Raw genomic sequence first — 24,492 nt, 5'->3', positions numbered from 1 at the left:
TTTTTCAGGATTCATAGATGAATAGAAAGTTCAAAAGAACAGTATTTATTTACTGTCTTAATGTCACTTTTGATTATTTTAATGCGTCCTTGATGAATAAAATTTATTTCTTCTTTTTTTTTAATTGTACATATACCAAAATTTTGAATCACAGTTTGCATCACAGATTCCACAAAAACATATTAGACATGATTTTTACACATTAGAATGTTTTCTGAAGGATCATGTTACAATGAAGACTGGAGTAATGATGCTGAAAACTCAGATTTGATCGCAGAAATAAATTACATTTTAACAGATATTCACACAGAAAACAGCTGTTTTAAATTGTAAAAATATTTCACAATTTTTACTTTATTTTTTATCAAATAAGCAGAAGAGATGTCTTTCCAAAAAAAAAAAAAAAAGAAAAAGCTCATCATTGCAAACTCTAGGCCCATACTGGCTGATGTTATCATTATGTAATTATTTGCAGATTATTTTAAATTGATTTTGTAAATGAGGCGACTGAAACACAGGTTTGTGCTGCTAGAGCGTCTCCTTCAAAAAGACTCAGAATGTTTGCTCTGATAAACGGTTTCATCAAGAGTTCAGCAGTATAGAAGTGATATTGTGTTTGACTGAATTACACATTGAGTTTGGATGGAAATTCTTTTAAATTAAATTAAAGCAGATGTTCATCGATGTCATGGAAAATATTCTAGTAAATACTGTGCAGACTTTAATTTCAAGTGAAACTCCAGCGTGCGTCTCATTTTGAGCTCGCTGCTCCTGATATCCTTCAGAGAAACCAAACACTTTTTTCAGGAAACGTCATCCACTTATTGTTGGACAGATCTTTTGCTCTGTAGATCACCAGTGCTGATTACTGCTCGACTCACTGAAGATATATAGAGAATTAGCAAAATCACTAATTAAACTCAATCGGATGTCTTTCGATACCCGTTTTATTGAAAATGTAATACTTTACATGAAGCTTAATATAATACATCATAATGAAAGTGGGAAAAAAAATAAAAAAAATTGAACGTGAAGTGACGTGTGGCCAAGTACGGTGACCCATACTCATACAGAATTTATGCTCTGCATTTAACCCATCCAAGTGCACACACACACACACGCACACACACCGTGAACACACACCCGGAGCAGTGGGCAGCCAGCAGCGCAGCACCGGACTTTGAACACACTGCGTTCATGTTTATTTAATGAAATCATAGCCTTTTGAAGTTTAATCGTCACATTCAGCCATATCACAATTCTGGTCTTTCCGTCCCCACATTTAAGATCTCTTGAAATCATAATTAAGACAAATTTATGTACAATGTAAGACTTTTTAAGACCCGGCGGAAACCCTGATATTGTATTCTTCTTCTTTCTTTCTTGTGTGACCCTATTTTTGTTCCATCTAGAGCCACGGGGCGTAACAAATGAGGACTCATCCTCGAACACAGTTCAATGTGAGGATGATTTGGAAATATTTTATCATTTTTGTTGTTTCATTGTATTTTGTTGTTTTTGATTATTTTCAACATGTTTGGAAATGTTTGGTGATGACGTTTTGAGGGAAATCCAGTTTGAATAATTTGACGTCAGTAAGACGTCCTGCAGTGAAAGACTCTCAAGACGTGTTTTTGTTTGTTGCAGAATTACATAGTCACCTCACACATCATTAAAACAATTACAATATTTACTTTTTACGACATTTACTTTTTTCGTTCTAAGTGACCAGTGTGTCTCATTGTGCCGTTTATATTGCAAACTTTTACCACAGCCACGGGTCATGATTAAACACCGGTCTGAGTTGACCTCAAAGAACTTACCTTTCTTTACATTTCTCCTCAAATATCCACCCTTACAGCTCAAACTACTTCTTTTGGACATGTTTAAAATCACAAGCTGACACACAAGCATCAGTTACAACACAACTATCATCAATTAGATCCTGCTCCAGATTCTGGCGCTGCTTGATCAATTACACATGTTAGTGTCTCGAGGCGTAACATCAATGCAACTGAGCAAAAAAAAAAAGAAGCAATTGGTTCCAGTTAAACAAAATAAAACAGAAAATATTGTAGTGAATTTTCACACCTGCCATTGCTAACTCTGTCTATATAAGCCCTGTGTTTTAACTTTCTGTGATGCTGTGTGTCTCTGTGTCTTCAGTCTCTGTTGATTGTGTGACTGACGTCTCTGTAGCGGCTCCTTATTCACCATCAGCTGATCCTGAGGAAACTGGACTGACGTCTAAATACTGAGAGTCTACAATAAAACACACAGACAGTCACATATGAGTATGAGACATTACTGCTGTCACATCACATCAGCAGATCCATTTCAGAAAAACACAGTATATTCATATTACAGCCAGAGATATGAATGAACAACTGATCATAGATTAATAACAGTGAATGATCAACAACTCTCTCTTTATCATTTACACACAGAGACACTGGAAGAGATGAAAATATCAATATATTCATAGATCACAGAATTAAACAGTTTAATGTACTGGGACTAAACTGAAGCTGAATTATTATCTTATATTCTCCAATTACACACATATGAGGCCTGTTACTCACCTTTGGCCATTTTAAAAGATTTAAATAATATACTCACAATAGTATAATCTCTCCAGTTTATAATGTGGATCATGTTTCAGATCAGAGAGTAACTTCACTCCTGATTCTCCGAGTTTATTCCCAAACAGACTCAGTTCTGTCAGGTGTGAGGGGTTTGATCTCAGAGCTGAAGCCAGAGCAACACAACCTTCATCTGTGACGCCACAATCGTTCAACCTGTAGAGAACACATGTAAAGTATGCAATGAATGTGGCAACTTTAACATTTGGAAGGATACTATGGAAAAGTTATTGCTTTCCTTATTCAATTTTTTTTTTTTCTTCATGAATATATGGCTGACCTGAAGAATGAAAGCTATATCATCCACTTGGAAAAATTAAGAGCTATATCATCGCTTATCGACACTAGGGGTGTGACAATACACTTAGCTCACCAGATGAGACAAAATACAGATACTTGTTTCACTAGAATGAGACAATTCCTTAATACTATTTTTAAGAAATTTTCAATGACAAAATATTTGTTTTTTAATTACAAAAAGTAAAACAATGCAGTTGTATTTTGAAATATTTTAACTAATCTAGGGCTGTAACTAATGATTATTTTGGCAACTGAGTGATCTGATATTTTTTACCAACACAAATAGACCTAAGTGAAAACCAGGCTTTAGTATGACTATTTATATATAAACTAACGATAAGGCAATAATAATTAGCTCAAATAAAATATAAAAACCAAGTAATTACATGGTTTTATTGAACAACACTGTTAAAATACATAATATAATATGCCTATACATAATATGAACATAACCAATTTGTGTATTATAAAAAAAATACCTGCAGAGGGCACCAACGGTCTGATGACGTTTAACTTTACAGCGTGATTAAACGATGTTGAAACCCATGAAATTTTCATATTTGGCCATATGCAAACTCAGAAACTTTTATTTTGAAATCGCGATGTACAATAAATGGCATATTTCGAAACAGGTTGATGTATTCTCCTGTGTTGGCAAACGTTTATAAATGATTTACGTCACAAATCTAGTGAGATAATGAACACTGTTTTCCCAGATGAATGTTAAGCATTTCAAATCCACAGCATATGCAGATGAAGAGTTTAGCCTCTTTCACACATACAGTCTTTACTGGTAAATTACCGACAAGTTACCATTAAGAGATCATGTGTGAACAGGATCTTTTCAAAAATCCCTGTAAATATATTCTGGCAATCATATCGTTCTTATGGAGATGACATGATTACTCTGAGCTGTTTACAAAGCTCCGCTGCTTTTTAATTAATTTTTCTATGTAAATATGCGCTAGATGGACATCTTTGACAATTGCTCCTCGCTGCTTTTTCAACGTGTTGCACTTCTCCATTCATCAGGACTGCGACTCTGTAGTTGGATACTATTATGCGCGTCTCGTGTTTATGAGAGCAAAAAAATTCTGACTGGCTTGTAATGTTTCTCCTCTCATACCACTGGTAGGCAAACTCAAGGACTCGACAGTGATATCAACAAGTTTTTTTTTTTTAAATGTAGGATTATTTTTTTTTCGCAGCCAAACGCTACACGCCAGAGATCCGGCACGGTGCCGGAGAACTTTAAGCCCTGGATTTGCTTCACAGGAGCCACGTGTTCCCCATTACATCTCATTTATTAACTCTTGTGATCAAACACATCCTTGTGTCATGTTTGGATCAAAAACAGGAGCAAGAGCTCATGTGATGTGATGAAGATGAATGAAATGAACTTCATCTTCAGTCATTTGTGCTGAGTTTTAGTGTGTCTAGCCAGAATTTACATTAAAGGACACATCTTACTCAAGACAAAGACGTGAGACTATCAGAGAGATGATCTTACCACAGTATCTCCAGTTTACAGTGAGGATACTCCAGTACAGCACAGAGACGCTTCACACCCAAATCTCCCATTTCATTCCTAGACAGATTCAGTTCTCTCAGGTGTGAGGGGTTTGATTTCAGAGCTGAAGCCAGAGCAGCACAACCTTCGTATGTGACGCCACAATTAAACAACCTGTAGAGAACAATGACACACTCTTCACTCTCAGATCAGATTAGCACTGAATCCATTAATAAAGAGAAAGTACAAACACAAATCACAAAACACAATCAACATGTTTGATGGATCATTGAATTGAGATCTAAAATGTCAAAAGAGCAAAAAAAAAAAAAAAAAAACCCTAATCAAATCATTTAAATTCTCATTCCAGAAAGATAAATAATATTCATTTATTGCACTGTCAGTATTTGTCTGCGTTTTATACAGAGTTTTATACTATTATTTTGATCTGTATTAACTGTCTGAGGTCGGCTGTCTCGCCGGCGAGACGAGCTAATTTTTTTTTCTTATCAGTGCGAAAGACACTAAAAATACTCATACAGATAAGTGTTATACATCAATTGAAACTTTGCAGTGTCTATTTTTTTTTTTTTTTTTGGGTACACTCACAATAAAAACAAAATGTTGTGGTTTTGGAAAATAAGGAAAACAAACAGGGTGCGCTCTCTGTCTTCTCCGTCTCCGCGAACTGCCTTTAGAAACGCGTCACTAAAATGAACTGTAACTCAGCAAACACTCAACACAGAGACATGGGAGTTATTATAATTCCTGACTACAATACTTGAAATCGAGTAAAACATTTTTAATATGATAGGCAATTCATTGTATTTAAATTTCATACGGCGCGATGATGTTTTCATGCTCTATATAAAACAATAAAAGTAATATGAGTGTACACTGTAACATGATGAATGCTACGAGTCTAAGTATGTTTAGTACATTTATTATTAATAGCTTACTCTGTTCAGAAATTGATTTTAATAACGTGCTAAACAATAATAATTAGTTTCTCAGATATAAGATTTCTTTCTTTTTTTTATGATAGTACAAAGCATGTGTGAGTCTATGGCTACAAAACACATATACATATATATATATATACATATATATATATATATATATACACACACACACACACACAGATGTTCCTGATATTAACATGTTCACAAATGTTTTTTTTTTTTTTGGTTGTTTGTATTTTATTGAATCAGATACCAGCACCAGATGTATCCTGATGTCTCTTCAAACTGTTTTCCTCTGAGAGCGCTGTACCAACATCAGATGTTCAACTACACTGATATTCTATGTTAAAACAAGCTCCTTTTCTACTGATTATGTTTTTTTCTTCTTGAAATCCATGGAAAGAAGTAGAAACACTTAAATAACACACGTAAATATCAGGTATGATTTACTTGTTTCACTTGTTGAACAGAATCTGTTGCAGAAATGACTCAAAGTCTGTTTACATCTCTGTGCACAATAATGTGTCTTTGACCTTCATTATGTATGTTTTGATTATACGGTGTTGTAAATAAAATACAAATAATTAAAAAAAAACTTTTTTTCAATCTCCTTGCATTCTCTCTTACCTGCCTCACAGTCACAGTCACACTGATGGGCCATTAGGGGGCATTAGGGGAGGGCCCTTTGTCTCTCAGGTGAGACTCACATAATATTCAAGGCCATTGCCACTCCCTCGCATATAGTCTTTCGATCACAAAACATGTCTTGAAAAATTTAAATAAATATATTGTTTTCTGTGAATGAGTAAGCAGAATGATTTTCACATAATTGTGAAGTAAATATTCTAGCCTACAAGACTGATTACTCAATTTTATTCAGAACTATTTAGTGTGGGTTTTAAGGCCTTATTTCAGCTACATTTTTTTCCCCAAAACTTACTAAGCACGCATAATATTTTTTCTAAAAATGCAAACATGTACATTAGGGCTGGGTATCGATTCAGATGTCCCGATTCGATTCGATTTCGATTCAAAAGCTCTCGGTTCGATTCTCGATTTTTTGATTACATTCAGTGAAAATAGTTTTAATACAAAAGCTATTGATATTTCTAAAAAATGAACAGTAAACATCAGTTTACAAATGGAGAGTTAATAAAAAGAAATTAAGAACCACAGGCCTGTATTTTAAACCTTTTTTTTTTTTTTTTTTGTATAGTGTCCTTTCTTAAACAATAATAGGGCCCTATAAAATGTTCTTAATTTTTCTGGTAATCAGATGAAGGCATAAAACATTAATTTATCCTAATCAAATGAAAATTAAACCCTTTAATTTTTTGGCAAACAAAGTGCTGCACAACAGAGGTTTACTGTTAAAATGAAAAAGAAAACAAATGGGATTATTCCTTTAAAAATAAAGATTAATTAATATTTATTAGTAGTAGAAGCATTGAGTCTTAAGACTGCTCTTAGCGTTAAACTAAACTTTTATTTTGACAGGTTGCCGTGAGGAACTTGCAGCTGCTGTGTATCATGTGATATGACAGTAGTTTCCTCAAATTAAACTGTAAAATGCTAATGAAATGACTCTCAGAGCAGCAGTGTGTTAATATCATCATATAGTGAGACGACAGACGATGAAAACACCGCGAGCGTTGTCCGCGCTTTAGTATGTGTGTGGTAAACAAAACAGTGTGTTGCGCAATCCACCCTTCATTCATTCATTGCGGAAATCATGGTGCCTTATGCTTGTTATCAAATGCTTCCACAGATTTATAGTATTACTATAGCATTTCACCTCAGCATTATGAATCACGCATATGGCTTTGTTCTTGGTTCTCATCAACAGTATCTCCGCCATAAGCACTGAATGAATGACAGGCTTTCTGTTGTACCATCGCGCATCGGTAAATAAGGGTGACATCTAGTGGAGAAGACTAATGATGAGAATCACATTAATCAGATCTTGTTTTAAATGTGTGCTGAAATAAATACCGGAAAAGATTGATTCGCGGCTTTTGAGAATCGATACCGAATCGACGTCATTAGAAAAATAGATTTTTTTTTGCCCAGCCCTAATGTACATCCATCTTGGTCACATATTATTGTAACACAGTTTGTGCTGAATACAAAAAAATTATATGTTGGTCAATAGTATGTTTTAAGTATCTGAAATAAGCACAAATATCAGGGCATGTCAAAACATCTCAAGGGCCCCAAAATGACCTCAGACCCCAGAGGGTTAATATGTATGGAGTAGTGGTTGGTGTGCGTGTGTGTGTGTGTGTGTGTGCATCACCCAAGGACAGCAAAACCTGAGATCAGCTACACTGTGAGATATTATTTATACTTGGTGTAAATTGTGGCAGATAGTACTTACACCCAAATGTATTGCAATGCTTTACAAAACAGTGCATAATAACATATTCTTTATATGATTCTATTCATTATAAACAGATGCTGTCTTATGGTGTCCTTACTTGTGTGTATTCCTAAAGCCACCCCTACACCTGCTCCTAATCACACTGAAGCTGCTGATCAGTAAAGCTGTTTTTGAAGCTGTGGGAAGAGACTCACGGTTTTGAGTTTGGGAACAATATGAGCTGCATGTGATTGATTCACCAGAACATCTGATCAACGTGAGGACACCACAAATAATTTTAATTATATACATGTTAGACATTTTATTTCAATGTTTTGAATATTTTCTTATGTTTTCTTATGGGAGAAGTTGATTAATCACCAGAAGAGACGGACGGCAGCGCGTAAGTGTTTTAAGTGTTCGTAGTTCTGTTGTTTAAATTAATTACTTGCTGCTAGGAAAGAATACTTAGTTTCCTACCTATTTCTATTCTGCTTTTTCGTTGTGGTTTATATTTTTGATTGCACTTACTGATAATTATAATAATTGCCCCTTTAGCTTAGCTCCTTTCCTGCACTTAAGTGCGAAGTGTTGGTTTCGATTTGAGCCATTGGCCCTGCTATAGGCTGGTGGCTGTGCTAATTCAAGGCAGCCACAGCGACTGTAAAAACTGTATTTAAACTGCCCGGTCACTGTTAGTGAAAATGTCCAAATTGGGCCTAATTAGCCATTTTCTCTCCCAGGTGTCATGTGACTCGTTAGTGTTACAAGGTCTCAGGTGTGAATGAGGAGCAGATGTGTTAAATTTGGTGTTATCGCTCTCACTCTCTCATACTGGTCACTGGAAGTTCAACATGGCACCTCATGGCAAAGAGTTCTCTGAGGATCTGAAAAAAAATTGTTGCTCTACATAAAGATGGCGTAGGCTATAAGAAGATTGCCAAGACCCTGAAACTGAGCTGCAGCACGGTGGCCAATACCATACAGTGGTTTAACAGGACAGGTTCCACTCAGAACAGGCCTCACCATGGTCCACCAAAGAAGTTGAGTGCACGTGCTCAGCGTCATATCCAGAGGTTGTGTTTAGGAAATAGACGTATGAGTGCTGCCAGCATTGCTGCAGAGGTTGAAGGGGTGGGGGGTCAGCCTGTCAGTGCTCAGATCATACGCCGCACACTGCATCAAATTGGTCTGCATGGCTGTCATCCCAGAAGGAAGCCTCTTCTAAAGATGATGCACAAGAAAGCCTGCAAACAGTTTGCTGAAGACAAGCAGACTAAGGGCATGGATTACTGGAACCATGTCCTGTGGTCTGATGAGACCAAGATAAACTTATTTGGTTCAGATGGTGTCAAGCGTGTGTGGCGGCAACCAGGTGAGGAGTACAAAGACAAGTGTGTCTTGCCTACAGTCAAGCATGGTGGTGGGAGTGTCATGGTCTGGGGCTGCATGAGTGCTGCCGGCACTGGGGAGCTACAGTTCATTGAGGGAACCATTAATGCCAACATATACTGTGACATACTGAAGCAGAGCATGATCCCCTCCCTTTGGAGACTGGGTCGCAGGGCAGTATTCCAACATGATAACGACACACCTCCAAGACGACCACTGCCTTGCTAAAGAAGCTGAGGGTAAAGGTGATGGACTGGCCAAGCATGTCTCCAGACCTAAACCCTATTGAGCATCTGTGGGGCTTCCTCAAACAGAAGGTGGAGGAGCGCAAGGTCTCTAACATCCACCAGCTCCGTGATGTCGTCATGGAGGAGTGGAAGAGGACTCCAGTGGCAACCTGTAAAGCTCTGGTGAACTCCATGCCCAAGAGGGTTAAGGCAGTGCTGGAAAATAATGGTGGCCACACAAAATATTGACACTTTTGGACACCCAATTTGGACATTTCCACTTAGGGGTGTACTCACTTTTGTGGCCAGCGGTTTGGACACTAATAGCTGTGTGTTGAGTTATTTTGAGGGGACAGCAAATTTACACTGTTATACAAGCTGTACACTCACTACTTTACATTGTAGCAAAGTGTCATTTCTTCAGTGTTGTCACATGAAAAGATATAATAAAATATTTACAAAAATGTGAGGGGTGTACTCACTTCTGTGAGATACTGTACAATGGAATAAATGAGAAGAAATGCAGATTTGTACTCGGGTTGGTCGCCTCAAAAGTGCACTGTCCTTACTCTCCCACTTATCTGACTGGTTTCTTTAGTAATTTTGTCTGCTAACAGTCAAGCCTTTGCTAACAAGATCAACATCAGAGAGCAGATTCACTGAATCTCCTATCTTATTGCAAAACAGATTCAGTTGTCTCAGGTGTGAGGGGTTTGATTTCAGAAAAAGTGGAAAATAAGAGGAAAATAAACTCTTACACAGAGATGGGCAGGTGAAGGAGTATTAATCAAACTAGCAACTGAAACTCCAGTAATTTTTTTGTGGCCAAAAACACAAGCAAGAGCTCATGTGATGTGATGATGAATGAAATGAACTTCATCTTCAGTCATTTGTGCTGAGATTTACTGTGTCTAGTCAGAATTTACATTAAAAGGACACATGAGACAAAGACATGAGACTATAAGAGATGATCTTACCACAGTATCTCCAGTTTACAGCGAGAATCGTCCAGTACAGCACAGAGATGCTTCACACCCAAATCTCCTATTTTATTCACAGTCAGATCCAGACGTCTCAGGTGTGAGGGGTTTGATCTCAGAGCTGAAGCCAGAGCAGCACAACCTTCATCTGTGACACCACAATCATACAACCTGTAGAGAACAATTACACACTCTTCACTCTCTCAGATCAGATCACACATACAGTGTTTACGAGAGAGAGGAAAACAGGCAGGTCTATGCAGAAACCAAACGATAAAGATGCTCTGAAGACAAGATGATGCTGTTCAGTGCCAAGCTGTGGAAAAAACAGTCTTTGCATTGCCTTCCTTCTGATCCCAATGTTAGGAAAGAGTGAATGAACTTTATTTTTAAGGAAGATCCAGACTGCGTCAGTAAGAAATCTGTCTTTTGTTCACTTCATTTTACCGCAGATTTGTTTACAAACAAGGCACAATTTGATGCAGGATTTTCAGAAAGATTGAAACTAAAAGACGATGTTGTGCCAACCATATTCAATTATAGAAACATTATAAGTGGACCTCAGATAATAGTACAAAATAGAAACAGAGGCAGTTCATAACCCCTTTAAAAATTACAATTACTTAAATTATTGACAAACCCAAATAATTTATTCATCTGCCACTTCTTTGTCTCAGAATCTAACGGTGTCACTGATTTGATATAAAACACATCAAAATACTGACCACTAAACCCTGGACAACATCTGCAGCACTGAAGATTCATGAGCTTTTAACTTTGATTTTCTTAATGTTTTAACAGTGAAGTGATTGTTCTCAGTGATACTTACTGAACTGATCTGGATTCTTTAATCACAGGCAGCAGCTTCTGAAGAACTTTCATATTTTCAGGCTCATTCTTTCCTTTAACAAATTTATGAAGACAAAACTCATTCAGTTCCTCTTCTGATGTCAGCAACACAAAAACTACAGCTGACCACTGAGATGAAGAGAGTTTGGCTTCCTTTATTCTTCCAGATTTCAGATACTGTTGTATTTCCTCCACTAGTGAACGATCACCCAGTTCATTCAGACAGTGGAACAGATTGATGGATTTCTCTGGAGAGTCAATGGTCCTGATCTTCTTCTTGATGTACTGAACTGTTTTCTCATTGCTGTCAGAGCTGCTTCTTTTCAGTGTCATTATTTGTCGTAGGAGAATCTGATGAGACTCCACTGACAAGCCCAGAAGGAACCGCAGGAAAAGATCCAGATGTCCATTTTTACTCTGTAGAGCCTCATCCACAGCTCTCTGATGCAGCTCAGATAAAGAAACATGTTGAAACCAGTCCAGAACTTTAGACGGGGCATTTTGTGTTGTGATGGGCTCAAACACATTTCTGTTGCTGTTTGTACAGGAGAGATGCACATATAGAGCTGCTAGATGCTCCTGGATGCTCAGATGAACAAAGCAGAAGATTTTCCCCTGATACAAGCCCAACTCCTCTCTGAAGATCTGAGTGCACAATCCTGAGTACACTGTTGCTTCTGTCACATCAATGCCACACTCTCTCAGGTCCTCCTCATAGAAGATCAGGTTGCCTTTCACAAGCTGCTGAAAAGCCACTTTCCCCAGTTTGAGGATCATGTCTTCATCTGTCACCTTCTTCTCATAGTCCTTCTCATGTTTGATGTTGGTCTGAAGGATCAGGAAGCGTGTGTACATTTGAGTGAGAGTCTTGGGAATCTCTCCACTCTCTGCTCGACTCAACATCTTCTCCAGAACAGCGGCTGAGATCCAGCAGAACACTGGGATGTGGCACATGATGTAGAGGCTCCTTGATGACTTCAGGTGTGAGATGATTGTATTGGCCAGACTCTGATCACTGATTCTCTTCCTGAAGTATTCCTCCTTCTGTGGATCATTGAAGCCTCGTACCTCTGTCACTCGATGGACACACTCAGAGGGGACGAGATCAGCTGCTGCTGGTCTGGAGGTGATCCAGATGAGAGCAGAGGGAAGCAGATTCCCCACAATCAGGTTCATCAGCAGCACATCCACTGAGGCTGATTCACTTACATCACACAACCTCACAGCGCTCTGAAAGTCCAGAGACAGACGACACTCATCCAGACCATCAAAGATGAACAACACTTTATATTCATCACTGGATATTTCCATTTCTTTAGTTTCAGGGAAAAAGACATGAAGAAGATCTGAAAGACTGAGTGTTTTGTCCTTCATCAGATTGATTTCTCTGAAAGGCAGTGGAAATATGAGCTGGACGTCCTGATTCTCTTTCCCTTCAGCCCAGTCCAGGATCAACTTCTGCACAGAGACTGTTTTTCCAATGCCAGCGACTCCCTTTGTCAGCACAGTTCTGATGGCTTTGTCTTGTCCAGGTAAAGGTCTAAAGATGTCATTGCATTTGATGGCTGTGTCCTCTGTTGCTGCTCTCCTGGATTGTGTCTCAATCTGTCTCACCTCATGCTCATTACTGATCTCTCCACTCTCACTCTCTGTGATGTAGAGCTCTGTGTAGATCTCATTCAGGAGTGTTGGGTTTCCCTGCGTCGCTGTTCCCTCATACAGACGACCAAACTTCTTCATCAGATTTGATCTAAATTTGGTGAGGACTTCATGTCTGTAAAAATAAAACATTGCATTATTAAATAAGCTATATTCTGTATCATAACCAAATAATATTTTACAGATATATTAGACCTGAGATCAGTCTTTGTATCTCTACTCTTATAATCTAATGGCTGATTCACAGATGCGTCACTCCTCATAGACACACAGCTAGACTCTGCTTCTGATCTCTTCTGATGAACTGAACTATAACACAGAGAGAATAAAGTGAATCCTTTGAATTACCATATTCCACCAAATTATCCTTATCTAAAAATGTACCTGAGATCAGTATTTGCATCTCCACTCTTAAAATGTATTGGATGTCCCATAGACCCGTCACTCCTCAGAGACACACAGCTGGACTCTGCTTCTGATCTCTTCTGCTGAAATGAACTATAACAAAACAGATTTAATCCTTTATGACAAACACTTGTATTAAGTGTTTTTATTTATTTAAAATTTTGTCTTTTATACATGATGGCTGATTTTTGGATAATTTTGGGCCTGCTGGCATTTGTTTTACAACCAGTTTCGGCTTTATGGACAACGGTGGTAAACACCTGTTCAACGACAACGCCGACCGGAGCGTGTGCATTAGCCGCAAAAAACTTGGTTTATTCGCAGGAGCTTTTGCTGGACTTGCATTTGTTTGCTGTTTGACCACCTATGGATTCGGTGATTTTTAAAGATGTCCCACAATGTCTCCTGCTTGGCCTTGGCTGGAAAAAGTATAAAGGGAAATGGAGGAAAAGAGGATCAAGAGGAGGAATACGTAAAAGGCTACAGAGAAGAGTCTGAAGGCTGCCCTTACCTGCCATCATCTTATCAAGTGTCAGATTTCTGAGGAATAAACTCATTGAGCTGTCTGCATTAATCAGATATGATGAGGATTATCGTAGCACAAGCCATTTTTGTTTTACCTAGACTTGGCTCTCTCAGGAAACAGAGGACTTTCAGTGGAGTGTGTTCCAGCCACCTTCGTTCGCTATGCCAAACACCACAGTCGACTATGGATTCGCTGCAGATTAGGATGGCTCTGATCAACGCTAGATCAATGGTAAACAAGACGTTTATCCTCAATTACTTTTTTACTTCCCGCGATCTTGACTTCCTCCGTTACTGAAACTTGGCTTACTCCGGGGGATTTGAGTCCGTTCTCTGAACTGGTACCTCATGACTGTACATTTTTTAATACTCCTCGATCTTTGGGACGAGGGGGAGGACTGGCTTCTATTTTTAAACAGAACTTTTGTTGTTGGACATTAGGGAATGAAGTTTTTTCGAGCTTTGAACTTCAACTGTTCATACTTGAACTTGATAACCCAGTGGCGATTTCAGTAATTTATCATCCACCTAAACTACACAAAGATTTTATTAACGAGTTATCTGACTTTTTAGGGGGAATTGTTCCTAATTTTGATAGGCTTTTAATTTTAGGTGATTTTAATGTTCATGTGTGCTGTGCTTATTATTGACTCTTGATTTGGTACAGTTTGTGAATGTTCCCACCCATGTTCATGGTCATACTCTTGATCTTGTGTTATCACATGGCCTGACAGTATGTGATCTTGAAATAGAGGACCATGTCATTTCTGATCATAAGCCCACTGTATTTACAGTTCCTATTAGTTTTAATGTTACCCTGCCTTCTAAGGCTGTTCACTGGTCTCAGACATTTTCATCAACTACTAGCATTGATTTTTCTGCTGTTTTTAAGTCTCTCATGCATCCGACCAGTTTTACTATGATGGGAATGGTGCAGAGTATCGCAATAAGTTTAATACTACCTGCACTAATATTTTAAATTCTATAGCTTCTTTGAAAGCCAAAAAATGTAAATCTAAGTCGGAACTCTGGCTTAATGATACTACTCGAGCTTTAAGTCAGAGTTGTCGGAGGGCAGAAAGAAAGTGGAAAAAAGATAAGCTTCAAATCTCGTATGAGATACTAAGTAATACGTTGTTACAGTATCAGAAAGCAGTGAGATCGGCAAAGTCCAAGTATTTTTCAGATCTTACTGAAAAGAACTGTCATAGTCCTAGAATACGTTTTAATACTATAAATGCTGCTGTTAACCCCTTTGTTGGTTTGTACCCTATATCGTCTTTGTCTATGTTTGATACATTTTTGACGTTTTTTGTGGACAAGATTAGGGACATTAGGTTGAATATTGTGACTTCTCTTTATGATCCTTCTGTCCCTCCTATTTGCACTAGTATTTTGTATCAGTTTGAACCTGTAACTTTGCCTTTTTGCAAGATATCGTAGGTCAGCTTAAACCATCTGGGTCTGACCTTGATGTTCTTCCCCTAAGTTTTTTAAAGAAATTTTTGAGGTGATTGGATTTAATGTTCAAATGATTATGAACAATTGCCTTGTGAATGGATTTGTACCAGAGGAGATGATGGATGCCATTATTCATCCACTTCTTAAAAAGCCCAACTTAGTCCCAGCAGTTTTGTCAAATTTTAGGCCAGTTTCTACCCTTTCTTTTATGTCTAAGATTCTGGAGAGAATAGTATTTCATCAACTGCAGAGCTTTCTGAACGGAAACAAAATTTTTGAAGCATTCCAGTCAGGTTTTAGAAAATACCACTCCACAGAAACAGCACTGGTAAAGGTTTTAAATGAGATTTTATTAACTGTTGACTCTGGCAAATCTGCGGTGCTAGTGCTGTTAGATCTCAGTGCAGCGTTTGACACAGTTGACCATACAGTTCTCATTTCACGATTGGAGCATTGTGCAGGCATTCAGGGAAATGCTCTTAAATGGTTTCAGTCTTATCTTTATAACAGGAGCTTTTCTGTTAATTTTGGAGAGTTTATGACAGGTGCAGTCCCTCTTAGCTGCGGCGTTCCGCAAGGTTCTATCCTTCCTCCAATTTTATTCTCATTGTATATGCTTCCTCTGGGGTAAATTTTTAAGAAACACAATATTTCATTTCATTGTTATGCGGACGATACCCAGATTTATCTGCCCCTGGAATCTGATAAGAGAGGTATGGATACGCTGTTGGCTTGTCTTGCAGACGTGAAGGCATGGATGTCCGTAAATTCTTCATCTCAATGAAAACAAAACTGAGATTATAGTTTTTGAATCCTCTGATACATTCAGCTCCTCCTGTTTAGATTTTGGTCTGCTGTCTCCATTTGTCAAACCATTAATAAAGAACTTGGGTGTGTTTTTTGCTCTCTTAAATTTAACAAACAGATTAGTTCTGTGGTCAAAACCAGTTGTTTCCATTTTAGAGTCCTAGCTAAGGAATACCATTCCTTTCTTTTAAGGACTTTGAAAAAGTGATTCATGCTTTTGTTTCAACAAGATTAGACTACTGTACTCCTTTATAGGGACATTAATCAGTCATCTTTGGCCCGTCTTCAGATGGTACAGAATGCGCTGCCAGTCTTCTTACAGATGTTCGGCGAGAACACATTACTCCAATTAATTTCTCTGCACTGGCTTCCAGTCTGTTTCAGAATTGATTTTAAAGTGTTGCTACTGGTTTTAAATGTTTGAACGGTCTAGCACCTGAATATTTGTCTGATCTACTCTCCATTCACAACCCAGTAAGGTCTCTGAGGTCATCCAACCAGAGACAACTAAATGTTCTGCGGGCTAGGATGATGAACTTTACGCTGAGGGAAACCAAGTGTTTAAAACACTATGAAATCTTGGTGGTTTCCTTTCGTCCACATTATCTTCCACGAGTGGAAGTAATACTGGTATATGCTCCGGGACCTGATTTTATGCTTGCTGTTAAGAACATTGCTGACACTTTTAATAATATTGCAAACGTAGTTGAAAGTGAAAGTGACCAGCCGGTTGGTGAGTTGGTGATTAGACGGTGTTTCTGCTTGGAGATTTTAATCGATGTGACGTTACTACATTTTTGCAGAATCTGGAGCAATACGTCACATCTGCAACTAGACTGGATAAAACATTGGATCGATGTTATGAAAATATACCTGGTGCTTACATTTCTAAGGTACGTCCCCCTCTGGGTTGATCTGATCATAATGCTGTTCTTCTCTTACCAAAAGCTAAAGACTAAAGAAAGTGCAAACCAGGTCTTTTCAGGTATGGGACTTTGATTCCATTGAAACACTAAAAGGATGTTTCGAAGTTACAGATTGGAATGTATTTTTAAAGGACTGTGAACATGATGTTGATATCGTTGCTGTCAGGCAGAATCCTCGCATCTCCAAAACCATTATTTTCAGGAAATGTAAAAAAAAAAACTGCATATTTTTTTTAGTTATTAAACACTGTATTGTTAAAGTTGGTATTATACCTTATACTGCTATCATATGCTGTTGTGTACCAACATTAACACAACATTTCCCCCGAAATCATGTTTAATCGGAGATACAAGACTTATGACTTGGGAGCAGGGAGATACGAGATTACGCTGTCATTGATAAGAATGGTACAGACACAGACGTCACGTTGAGCCTTTTGAGAGAGAAAAGAGAAAAGGCTTCAATAGTTAACCAAAGCTAACGACTGTGGTTACATACATCTTCCTAAACTCTATTTTAAAGGTTTAAGAGCTATAAGTGATGAGCTGACTAGGCTGTCTAATAGGCGGAAATTAGCCTAATCTGCTCGCAAATTTACCTCCGTGGCTCACGGGCTTCCTTCTGCACCGAAGCATTACAGCTATCGATTTTTAACAAAACAGATTCACAGAATCATGAATAACCAGTGTTTTGAGGACATTTACCTCAGTGGATGTGTTGCTCGATGAGGATACGTTGCGACTTTCAATCTTGAGGAGACATAATGCCGCGAGGCTCCCACGGAGTGAACAAGAGGTGGAGTTACGAGACTTCTCAGACAGTTGAAGTGCCAGTGGAGTTAAGAGATTTGCTCTCCAGCTATTTTCAACACTTTAGATTGGTTAATAATTTGTAGAAATAACAGACCCACGTGGGGACTGACCAATAGCATCGATTTGTGAAAAAATATGAAATTGACAAAATTTGGACATAGGAGGTCTCCGCCCGACAGCGACGATATGTTAAATGCTTCCATTTCTGGGTATGTGGACTTTTGTGTACACAGTGTTATTCCTGTGAAACGTGTAAAATGTTACCCTAACAACAAACCTTGGTTTACAAAAGATCTTAAACGCTGTTTGAATCTTTAAAAAGTAGCTTTTTTTAAAATGGAGATAAACATGGTTAAATAGGGGTGGGACAATATATCGATATATTGTGATCCTTCTCCATGCGATACGAGAATCGATATCTGGTGCCAAATATCTATATTTTAATTAATACAATAAGGTGCTCTAAATAGATTTCCCTGCTCACAGTGTCTAAAAATGCATGGAAATTGCGGCCGCACCATTTCTACCTTCATTCCAAAGCGCTCTGAGCAACTATGAACCGTGTGCTCTATGAAGATGGGGAAGCACGAGGAACCGAAGGATAAACAGATTTCCAGCCACTGTATTAGCCTTACTGCTATATATGTTTATGGAGATGAAAACTAAAAAAACCCTAACAGCTATCAGCGTGGACCGTAAGCACAGATCACGTTATAATTGCAGAGCGCATATTCAGTTCATGACCCTTCATAGCCTAACCTCTCCGCTCGTATCGCAGCTGGATTTCCCTCACGATAAGAGTAAGAGAGAGCGCCGCCGGTGCGTCCAGTTTTATGTGAACAAACTGACGTTCTCCCTCACTCTGAGATATTACAAGTGTGCGTTATGCAGTGTGAACAGTGGGCAGAAACATAAATCTGGACCTATGGCATGGAGGACGAAACAAAACCTTGTCAGAGCCACAATGTGGCACAGAAGTGTGCAGTGTGTGTGCTTGCTGCGCATCTACATTTAAAATGACGATCCTGACCGCACAAAAGACGCGATGTGAATGGCTATTTTTTCTTGTGGGGCTCCGTTTTTATGATGAGCGGAGTAGAAAGGTTGAGAAAGCACTCAAATTTTTAATATATATACACACACACACACACACACATATACATATACACACACACACACACACACATATATATATATATATATATATATATATACACTGTATGGAAGTTTTTTTTTCTGTTTGAAAAGCAGTTAAATGTGTTTGTTTACACAAGAAAAGTGTAAGCTTTTAATAAGTCCAATAATAAAATGATTAATTCAGCCTACTCAACATGTTAAAATTAATTTTGCTGTTTTCTAACAGTTTGGACTTGAATAAAGAAAGAAAACTTGCACTTGACCTTTTCACTGGCATTTTGTTAGACATATCGTGATGTATCATTTTAGGATTTTCTAGAAATATATTGATTATCGCAGAATCGCTGTATTGTGATGTTATCGTTATCGTGAGCCATGTATCGTGATTATGTCGTATCGTGAGGTACCCTGCGATTCCCACCCCTAGTGTTAAACTCCTGCAAAAAGAATTAAAGCAAAAAACTAGGGAGGCTAAACTGAAGTATAAACAGAAGGTTGAGGAAAAGTTTAAAGTGGGTAATGCGTGGTTGGCCTGGCAAGGCCTAAATAGAATGATGGGGAGGAATCAGAGGCAACATAACATTCAGTGTCCCGGTTCTGCCTGTTTTGCCACTGAACTGAATCAGTTTTATGCTCGTTTTAATAATAATTCTGATGAGAAATGGACTCCAACAGGGCATCCTGTATTACCCCCTATACTAATAGAAGAAAAGACAGTGGAAAAAGTTTTATTACGAGTTAAACCTCAAAAGACAACAGGGCCTGATGGAATAAAGGGGAAGGTGCTGAGGGAATGTGCAACACAGCTGAGGGGAGTGTTAACACAGCTTTTTCAGCTGTCATTAGATTTTAATGTTGTACCTCAGGCCTGGAAAGAGAGTACCATTATTCCTCTGCCAAAAAAGCCACATGCTAAGGTTCTTATTTACTACAGACCAGTGGCTTTAACATCTGTGCTCTGTAAGTGTAAGTGTCAACAACTCTCCCAAGCAATGATTGGGAAATTGGATCCTCTGCAGTTTGCCTATAGAGTTGGGTGTGGAGTTGAAGATGCCACCCTCACTCTAATGGATAAAGTTGGAAAGTAACCTGGATGCGGCAGATTGTTGTGTTAGGATTTTATTCATGGATTTTTCATCTGCTTTTAATACTGTGAGTATAAATATTCTTTTGAGGCGGCTGGAGGAGATGCAGGTGCACCAAACTCTTATTTTATGGATTAAGAGTTTTTTATGGAACCGTCCACAGCATGTATTGGTAAATGGCAAAAAGTCGGAGAATGTGGTTTTAAACACATGCCTTCCACAGGGGTGTGTTTTATCACCAATTTTATTTTCTATTTATATAAATGAAAATATGCAGATGATATGGCATTAGTGGGACGTGTAAAGGATATTCAGTCATTAGATACTTTCCTTAATTTTGTTAACTACATCACAGTTTGGACAGAGGAGAGTTCTTTGCAGCTTAATATTAGTAAAACCAAAGAAATGTGTTGTGGGGCTAATAGTGTACTAGCACTTTGTGAGCCTTTGTCAGTTAATGGAGAGGAAGTTGAACCGGTGGGGTCTTTTAAATATTCAGGTACAAAGATTGATTCTCAATTTTCATTTGATAATCATTCAGATAATGTTTTTAAAAAGGCTTATCACAAGGACTTTCAAGAACTACGGCACATCTTAGAATTCAGCCAAGAACAGATAGACACTCTCACCAAAGAAAATAATTTAAGGACTCTGTTCACTCTCTTACCGCTCAACTCACCTCCGTTGTCACACAAAACAAAACCATGAAAGAGAACATTCTGGACTTACAAGCGCGAAGCATGAGGGACAATCAAGTTTTCACAGGCATTCCGGAACAAACCCCAGACGACCCCGAACAATCAGTAAAGGACTTCATGATAAAACAGCTCAAATTACCATCTGAAACTGTACAGGATATCACTTTTCACCGCGTGCATTGAATCAGATCCCAGAACAGCAACAATCACCCACATCCAATCGTCGCAAAATTCGAACATTATAAACAAAAAGAACTGGTTCAGAGGCAAGGCAGACAACTCAAAGGCACAAATTACGGACTCAATAATCAATATCCAAAGGACATTCTCAAGCGTCGAAAACATCTCTTCCCAATCCGAAAACAAATGATGAATGAAGGAAAAAAGGCAACCATCACTGTGGACAAACTTTACATAAATGGACAGTTATACCGTGATAAAGACATTACCCCCTGGCTCTTCTGAACTCTTCACTCTCATTTCCTAATAAGTGACTGTTGTTCATGAATTTAAAAATAGATCACCCTTTCCTAGCTCCCCAGTTCCTCTGTCTTTCTCTCTCACTTTTCCACATTTTAAGTCATGAAATTAGCTCTCATATTGCACCTTGGTCTCAACTCCCCTTGGTCTCAACTCCTCCCCACTCATCAGAAAAAGACCCAAATCAAAATGACATCAACTCATTTCTCAACAGTATCAATCTGCCACAACTGAATGAACACCAAAGAAACAGCCTAGAATCACCCATCACGCAACCCAAACTTCTTACAGCACTACAACACATGCCTAATAATAAAGCACCAGGTCCTGATGGATTCCCCGCCGAGTTTTACAAACACTTTTGGTCCACTTTATCACCACTCTTCATCAGAATGTTAAGTGAGTCACAACAAAAATTTAAACTCCCAGCTAATATGAATACTGCCACAATTACACTTCTTCTCAAACCCAATAAAGATCCAAAATTACCATCAAGCTACCGTCCCATTTCTCTGATCAATGCTGACATTAAAATTATCGCCAAAGTATTATCCCATAGAATAGAAAAGGTCATACCATCTATAATACACCGAGATCAAACCGGTTTCATTAAAGGTAGACTAGCATCCACCAATACACGCAGATTATTCAACTTAATGCACTATTCTTCAATTGAAAAAGCAAAAGCCATCATAGTCACTCTGGATGCAGAAAAAACGTTTGACAGGGTCAACTGGAAATTCCTGTTTTCCACATTAGAGAGGTTTGGTTTTGGGGAGTCAGTCATTAATTGGATTAAAAATCTATATACATCACCTTCAGCCACTGTCATCACTAACGGACTAACATCACGTAGCTTCACACTGCACCGCGGGACTAGACAAGGATGCCCACTCTCTCCCTCATTATTCACCATTTTTATCGAACCGTTAGCAGCAGCCATCCGCCAAAACAGCTACATTAAAGGGGTGGTTTACTGCGATTTCACTTTTTCATTTTAAATAGTGTGTAATGTTGCTGTTGGTGCATGAGCAGTATCTGCAAAGTTGCTGCGCTGAAAGTTCAACGTAAGCGGAGATATCGTCTTTTAAAATTCAGGAAGTTTAATGCCTACAAAAACGACTCATATGGGACTACAACGAGATACTTCCCGGGTTGCATACGTAATAAACCCATAAATATGCATCAACCCCTCCCTCCGGAACATGCCAAAGAGGGGGCAAGGCCATGTTCTGCGGCTGTGTCGAAGAGGAAGAGTTATAGTGGAGAGTTGTAGCCATGCCGTCGAAACGGTGTTATTTTCACCCAGCTGTCAGGTCTTCTGTGTTCGGGCTTCCTACGGACGCTGTAGTTTGTCAAGAATGGTTAAGATTTATGTTTGATTATGTTCCTGACAATTACAATCCTAATTCAGCTCTCTGTGCTGCGCATTTTACGGAAGACAGCTTCCAGAATCTACACGAGTTCAATGCCGGATTCACACAGAAACTTGGAGCAGTTACAACTTTAAAACAACTTTAAAACCAGAGGCAGCAGGTGTTGGGCCACAACCTGTAAGTAAGATTTTATCATTTTAAATGTATTTGCATGTATAATTTCAGACGTAATGTTTTAGTTTTATCAAGGACGTAAACAAATGCCAACGCTGACTGTAGTAGCCAGTTAGTTAAATGATGTTTCGTGTGTCTATGACAAACGCGTACAAACATTTTGGACCCGAATTTGTAATTATGTACTAATTTTGTAAATGTATTTTTCATGTACACTTTATGACGTAATTTTTCGATTTGATCAAGAACATAAACACAAGCCAACGCTGTTTGGTTATAGTGGCCAGTTAGTTCGATGGTATTTTGTATGTATAAGACAAACGTGTACGAACTTCAAAAATGTGTATGTAATCACAACAGCAAACTTCCATTCAGAAACGTTTGTAAGAGCCGTGCTTGCAGAAGTTCTGCTTGACTCTCTTCATTACCGCTTTCTGGGTCTGATTCTGGCTCAAACTGAGACGGCAATATTGACACCATTATTTACATTTGACCGGAGCACATGCAGCGGTCGCCCGTGAAGGTGATGAGCGTGAAGTTTCCGGACAATGTGCAGTATGCAGTTTAGCCAATCACAACACACCAATTACAACTAACCAATCTGAGCCCATCGCCTGTTTCTGAGGGAGTGGTTTCACAGAATCAGGAAGTCAACCGGTCGTTCAAATGACAGAGGAAAGCGGCTTACAATAAAGGTGAAATATATGAAAAATAAGGCGTTTTTAACAAAGCGAAACACGAAGACATGTTATATTGCACCCCATAAACACAATCAAGCAAAGAAAAAAAGCAGTAAACCACCCCTTTAACATATAGGCCTAGTCATAACATTAGTGAATATATTATATTTTAGTTTTAAGTTATCTCGCGCCCCCCTGGTAGAGAACCACTGACCTAAAGCGTGATCTACCAGCATTGCCTTCACCATCGATCTATTGGGCACCCCTGTTCTATGGCATCGCTGTGAAGAACCTTTTAAGCCCTTTATTTTTAAGATTGTTGATGTTTCTTTAAAAAAAAAAAGTTTTTAATTGCCAAAATTAATTTCTTACTCAGTATGCTTATCTTCTTTTCCAGTACAAATATCTAAAGATTAAAAAATGCATCAAAATTAAGTGAGTTTCCTAAAATAGATAAAATATCTGTCAGTGGGTTCAGAAAAATAATCTTGGTTTCCTTTTAAATGAAGCTGATTTTTCTGACTCCATTACCAGATTTTATTGTTCATGCTTTAAGCAGAAAACATTTAATTATGATCATTTTTCAGAACAAAACCTAATATAGTAAGTCATTTTGCTTCTCCAGTAAATGTATCTTGATTTACAGTAGGATTGTCAAGATGAAAATACTGAGGAAGACATTTGTTTTTTTGCAGTGGCACAGTTTGCATGTTTGATCTCTGATTTATTCATTTATTTAATGATAAATTAATGTGATGAGAGGCTTTGAAGGTCCTTAAAGTACAGATGCTTAAAAAAAAAAAAAGCATTATCATGTTTTCTGTCTTGTTTCATTGGGATCTCGACTTAAATGTTGCTTTCTCTTGTTTTTCTTGAAGGTAACAAGTTTCTAAGCATCATTTCTGTGCTGCTGCGTGGTTTTTCAGTGTCTTAATGAACCTCAGCAGCTCAGACGTTCTGCTAAACAACATCTTTTGTCTTCTACAGAAGGAAGAAGGTCCTGCGGTCTTGGAACAACATGAAGCTGAGGAAAAGATGATCAGTG

General features: G+C 38.3%; 1 protein-coding gene across 1 annotated transcript in view; it reads right to left on the bottom strand.

Moving 5' to 3' along the window:
* The window catches only part of LOC131547487 (NACHT, LRR and PYD domains-containing protein 12-like), a 38,071-nt gene extending 23,911 nt beyond the window's left edge, over positions 1-14,160 (bottom strand). The window contains 7 exon segments of the mRNA XM_058788085.1: positions 2,616-2,798; positions 4,453-4,626; positions 10,370-10,543; positions 11,202-12,995; positions 13,076-13,189; positions 13,265-13,378; positions 14,078-14,160. Coding sequence (XP_058644068.1) covers positions 2,616-2,798; positions 4,453-4,626; positions 10,370-10,543; positions 11,202-12,995; positions 13,076-13,189; positions 13,265-13,378; positions 14,078-14,160 — 2,636 coding nt within the window.
* Between the last annotated feature and the right edge of the window lie 10,332 nt (positions 14,161-24,492).

The sequence above is a fragment of the Onychostoma macrolepis genome, chromosome 09 (assembly GCF_012432095.1).
Source record: "Onychostoma macrolepis isolate SWU-2019 chromosome 09, ASM1243209v1, whole genome shotgun sequence".
Classification (NCBI taxonomy): domain Eukaryota; kingdom Metazoa; phylum Chordata; class Actinopteri; order Cypriniformes; family Cyprinidae; genus Onychostoma; species Onychostoma macrolepis.
This window is presented reverse-complemented; position numbering and strand designations above follow the sequence as displayed.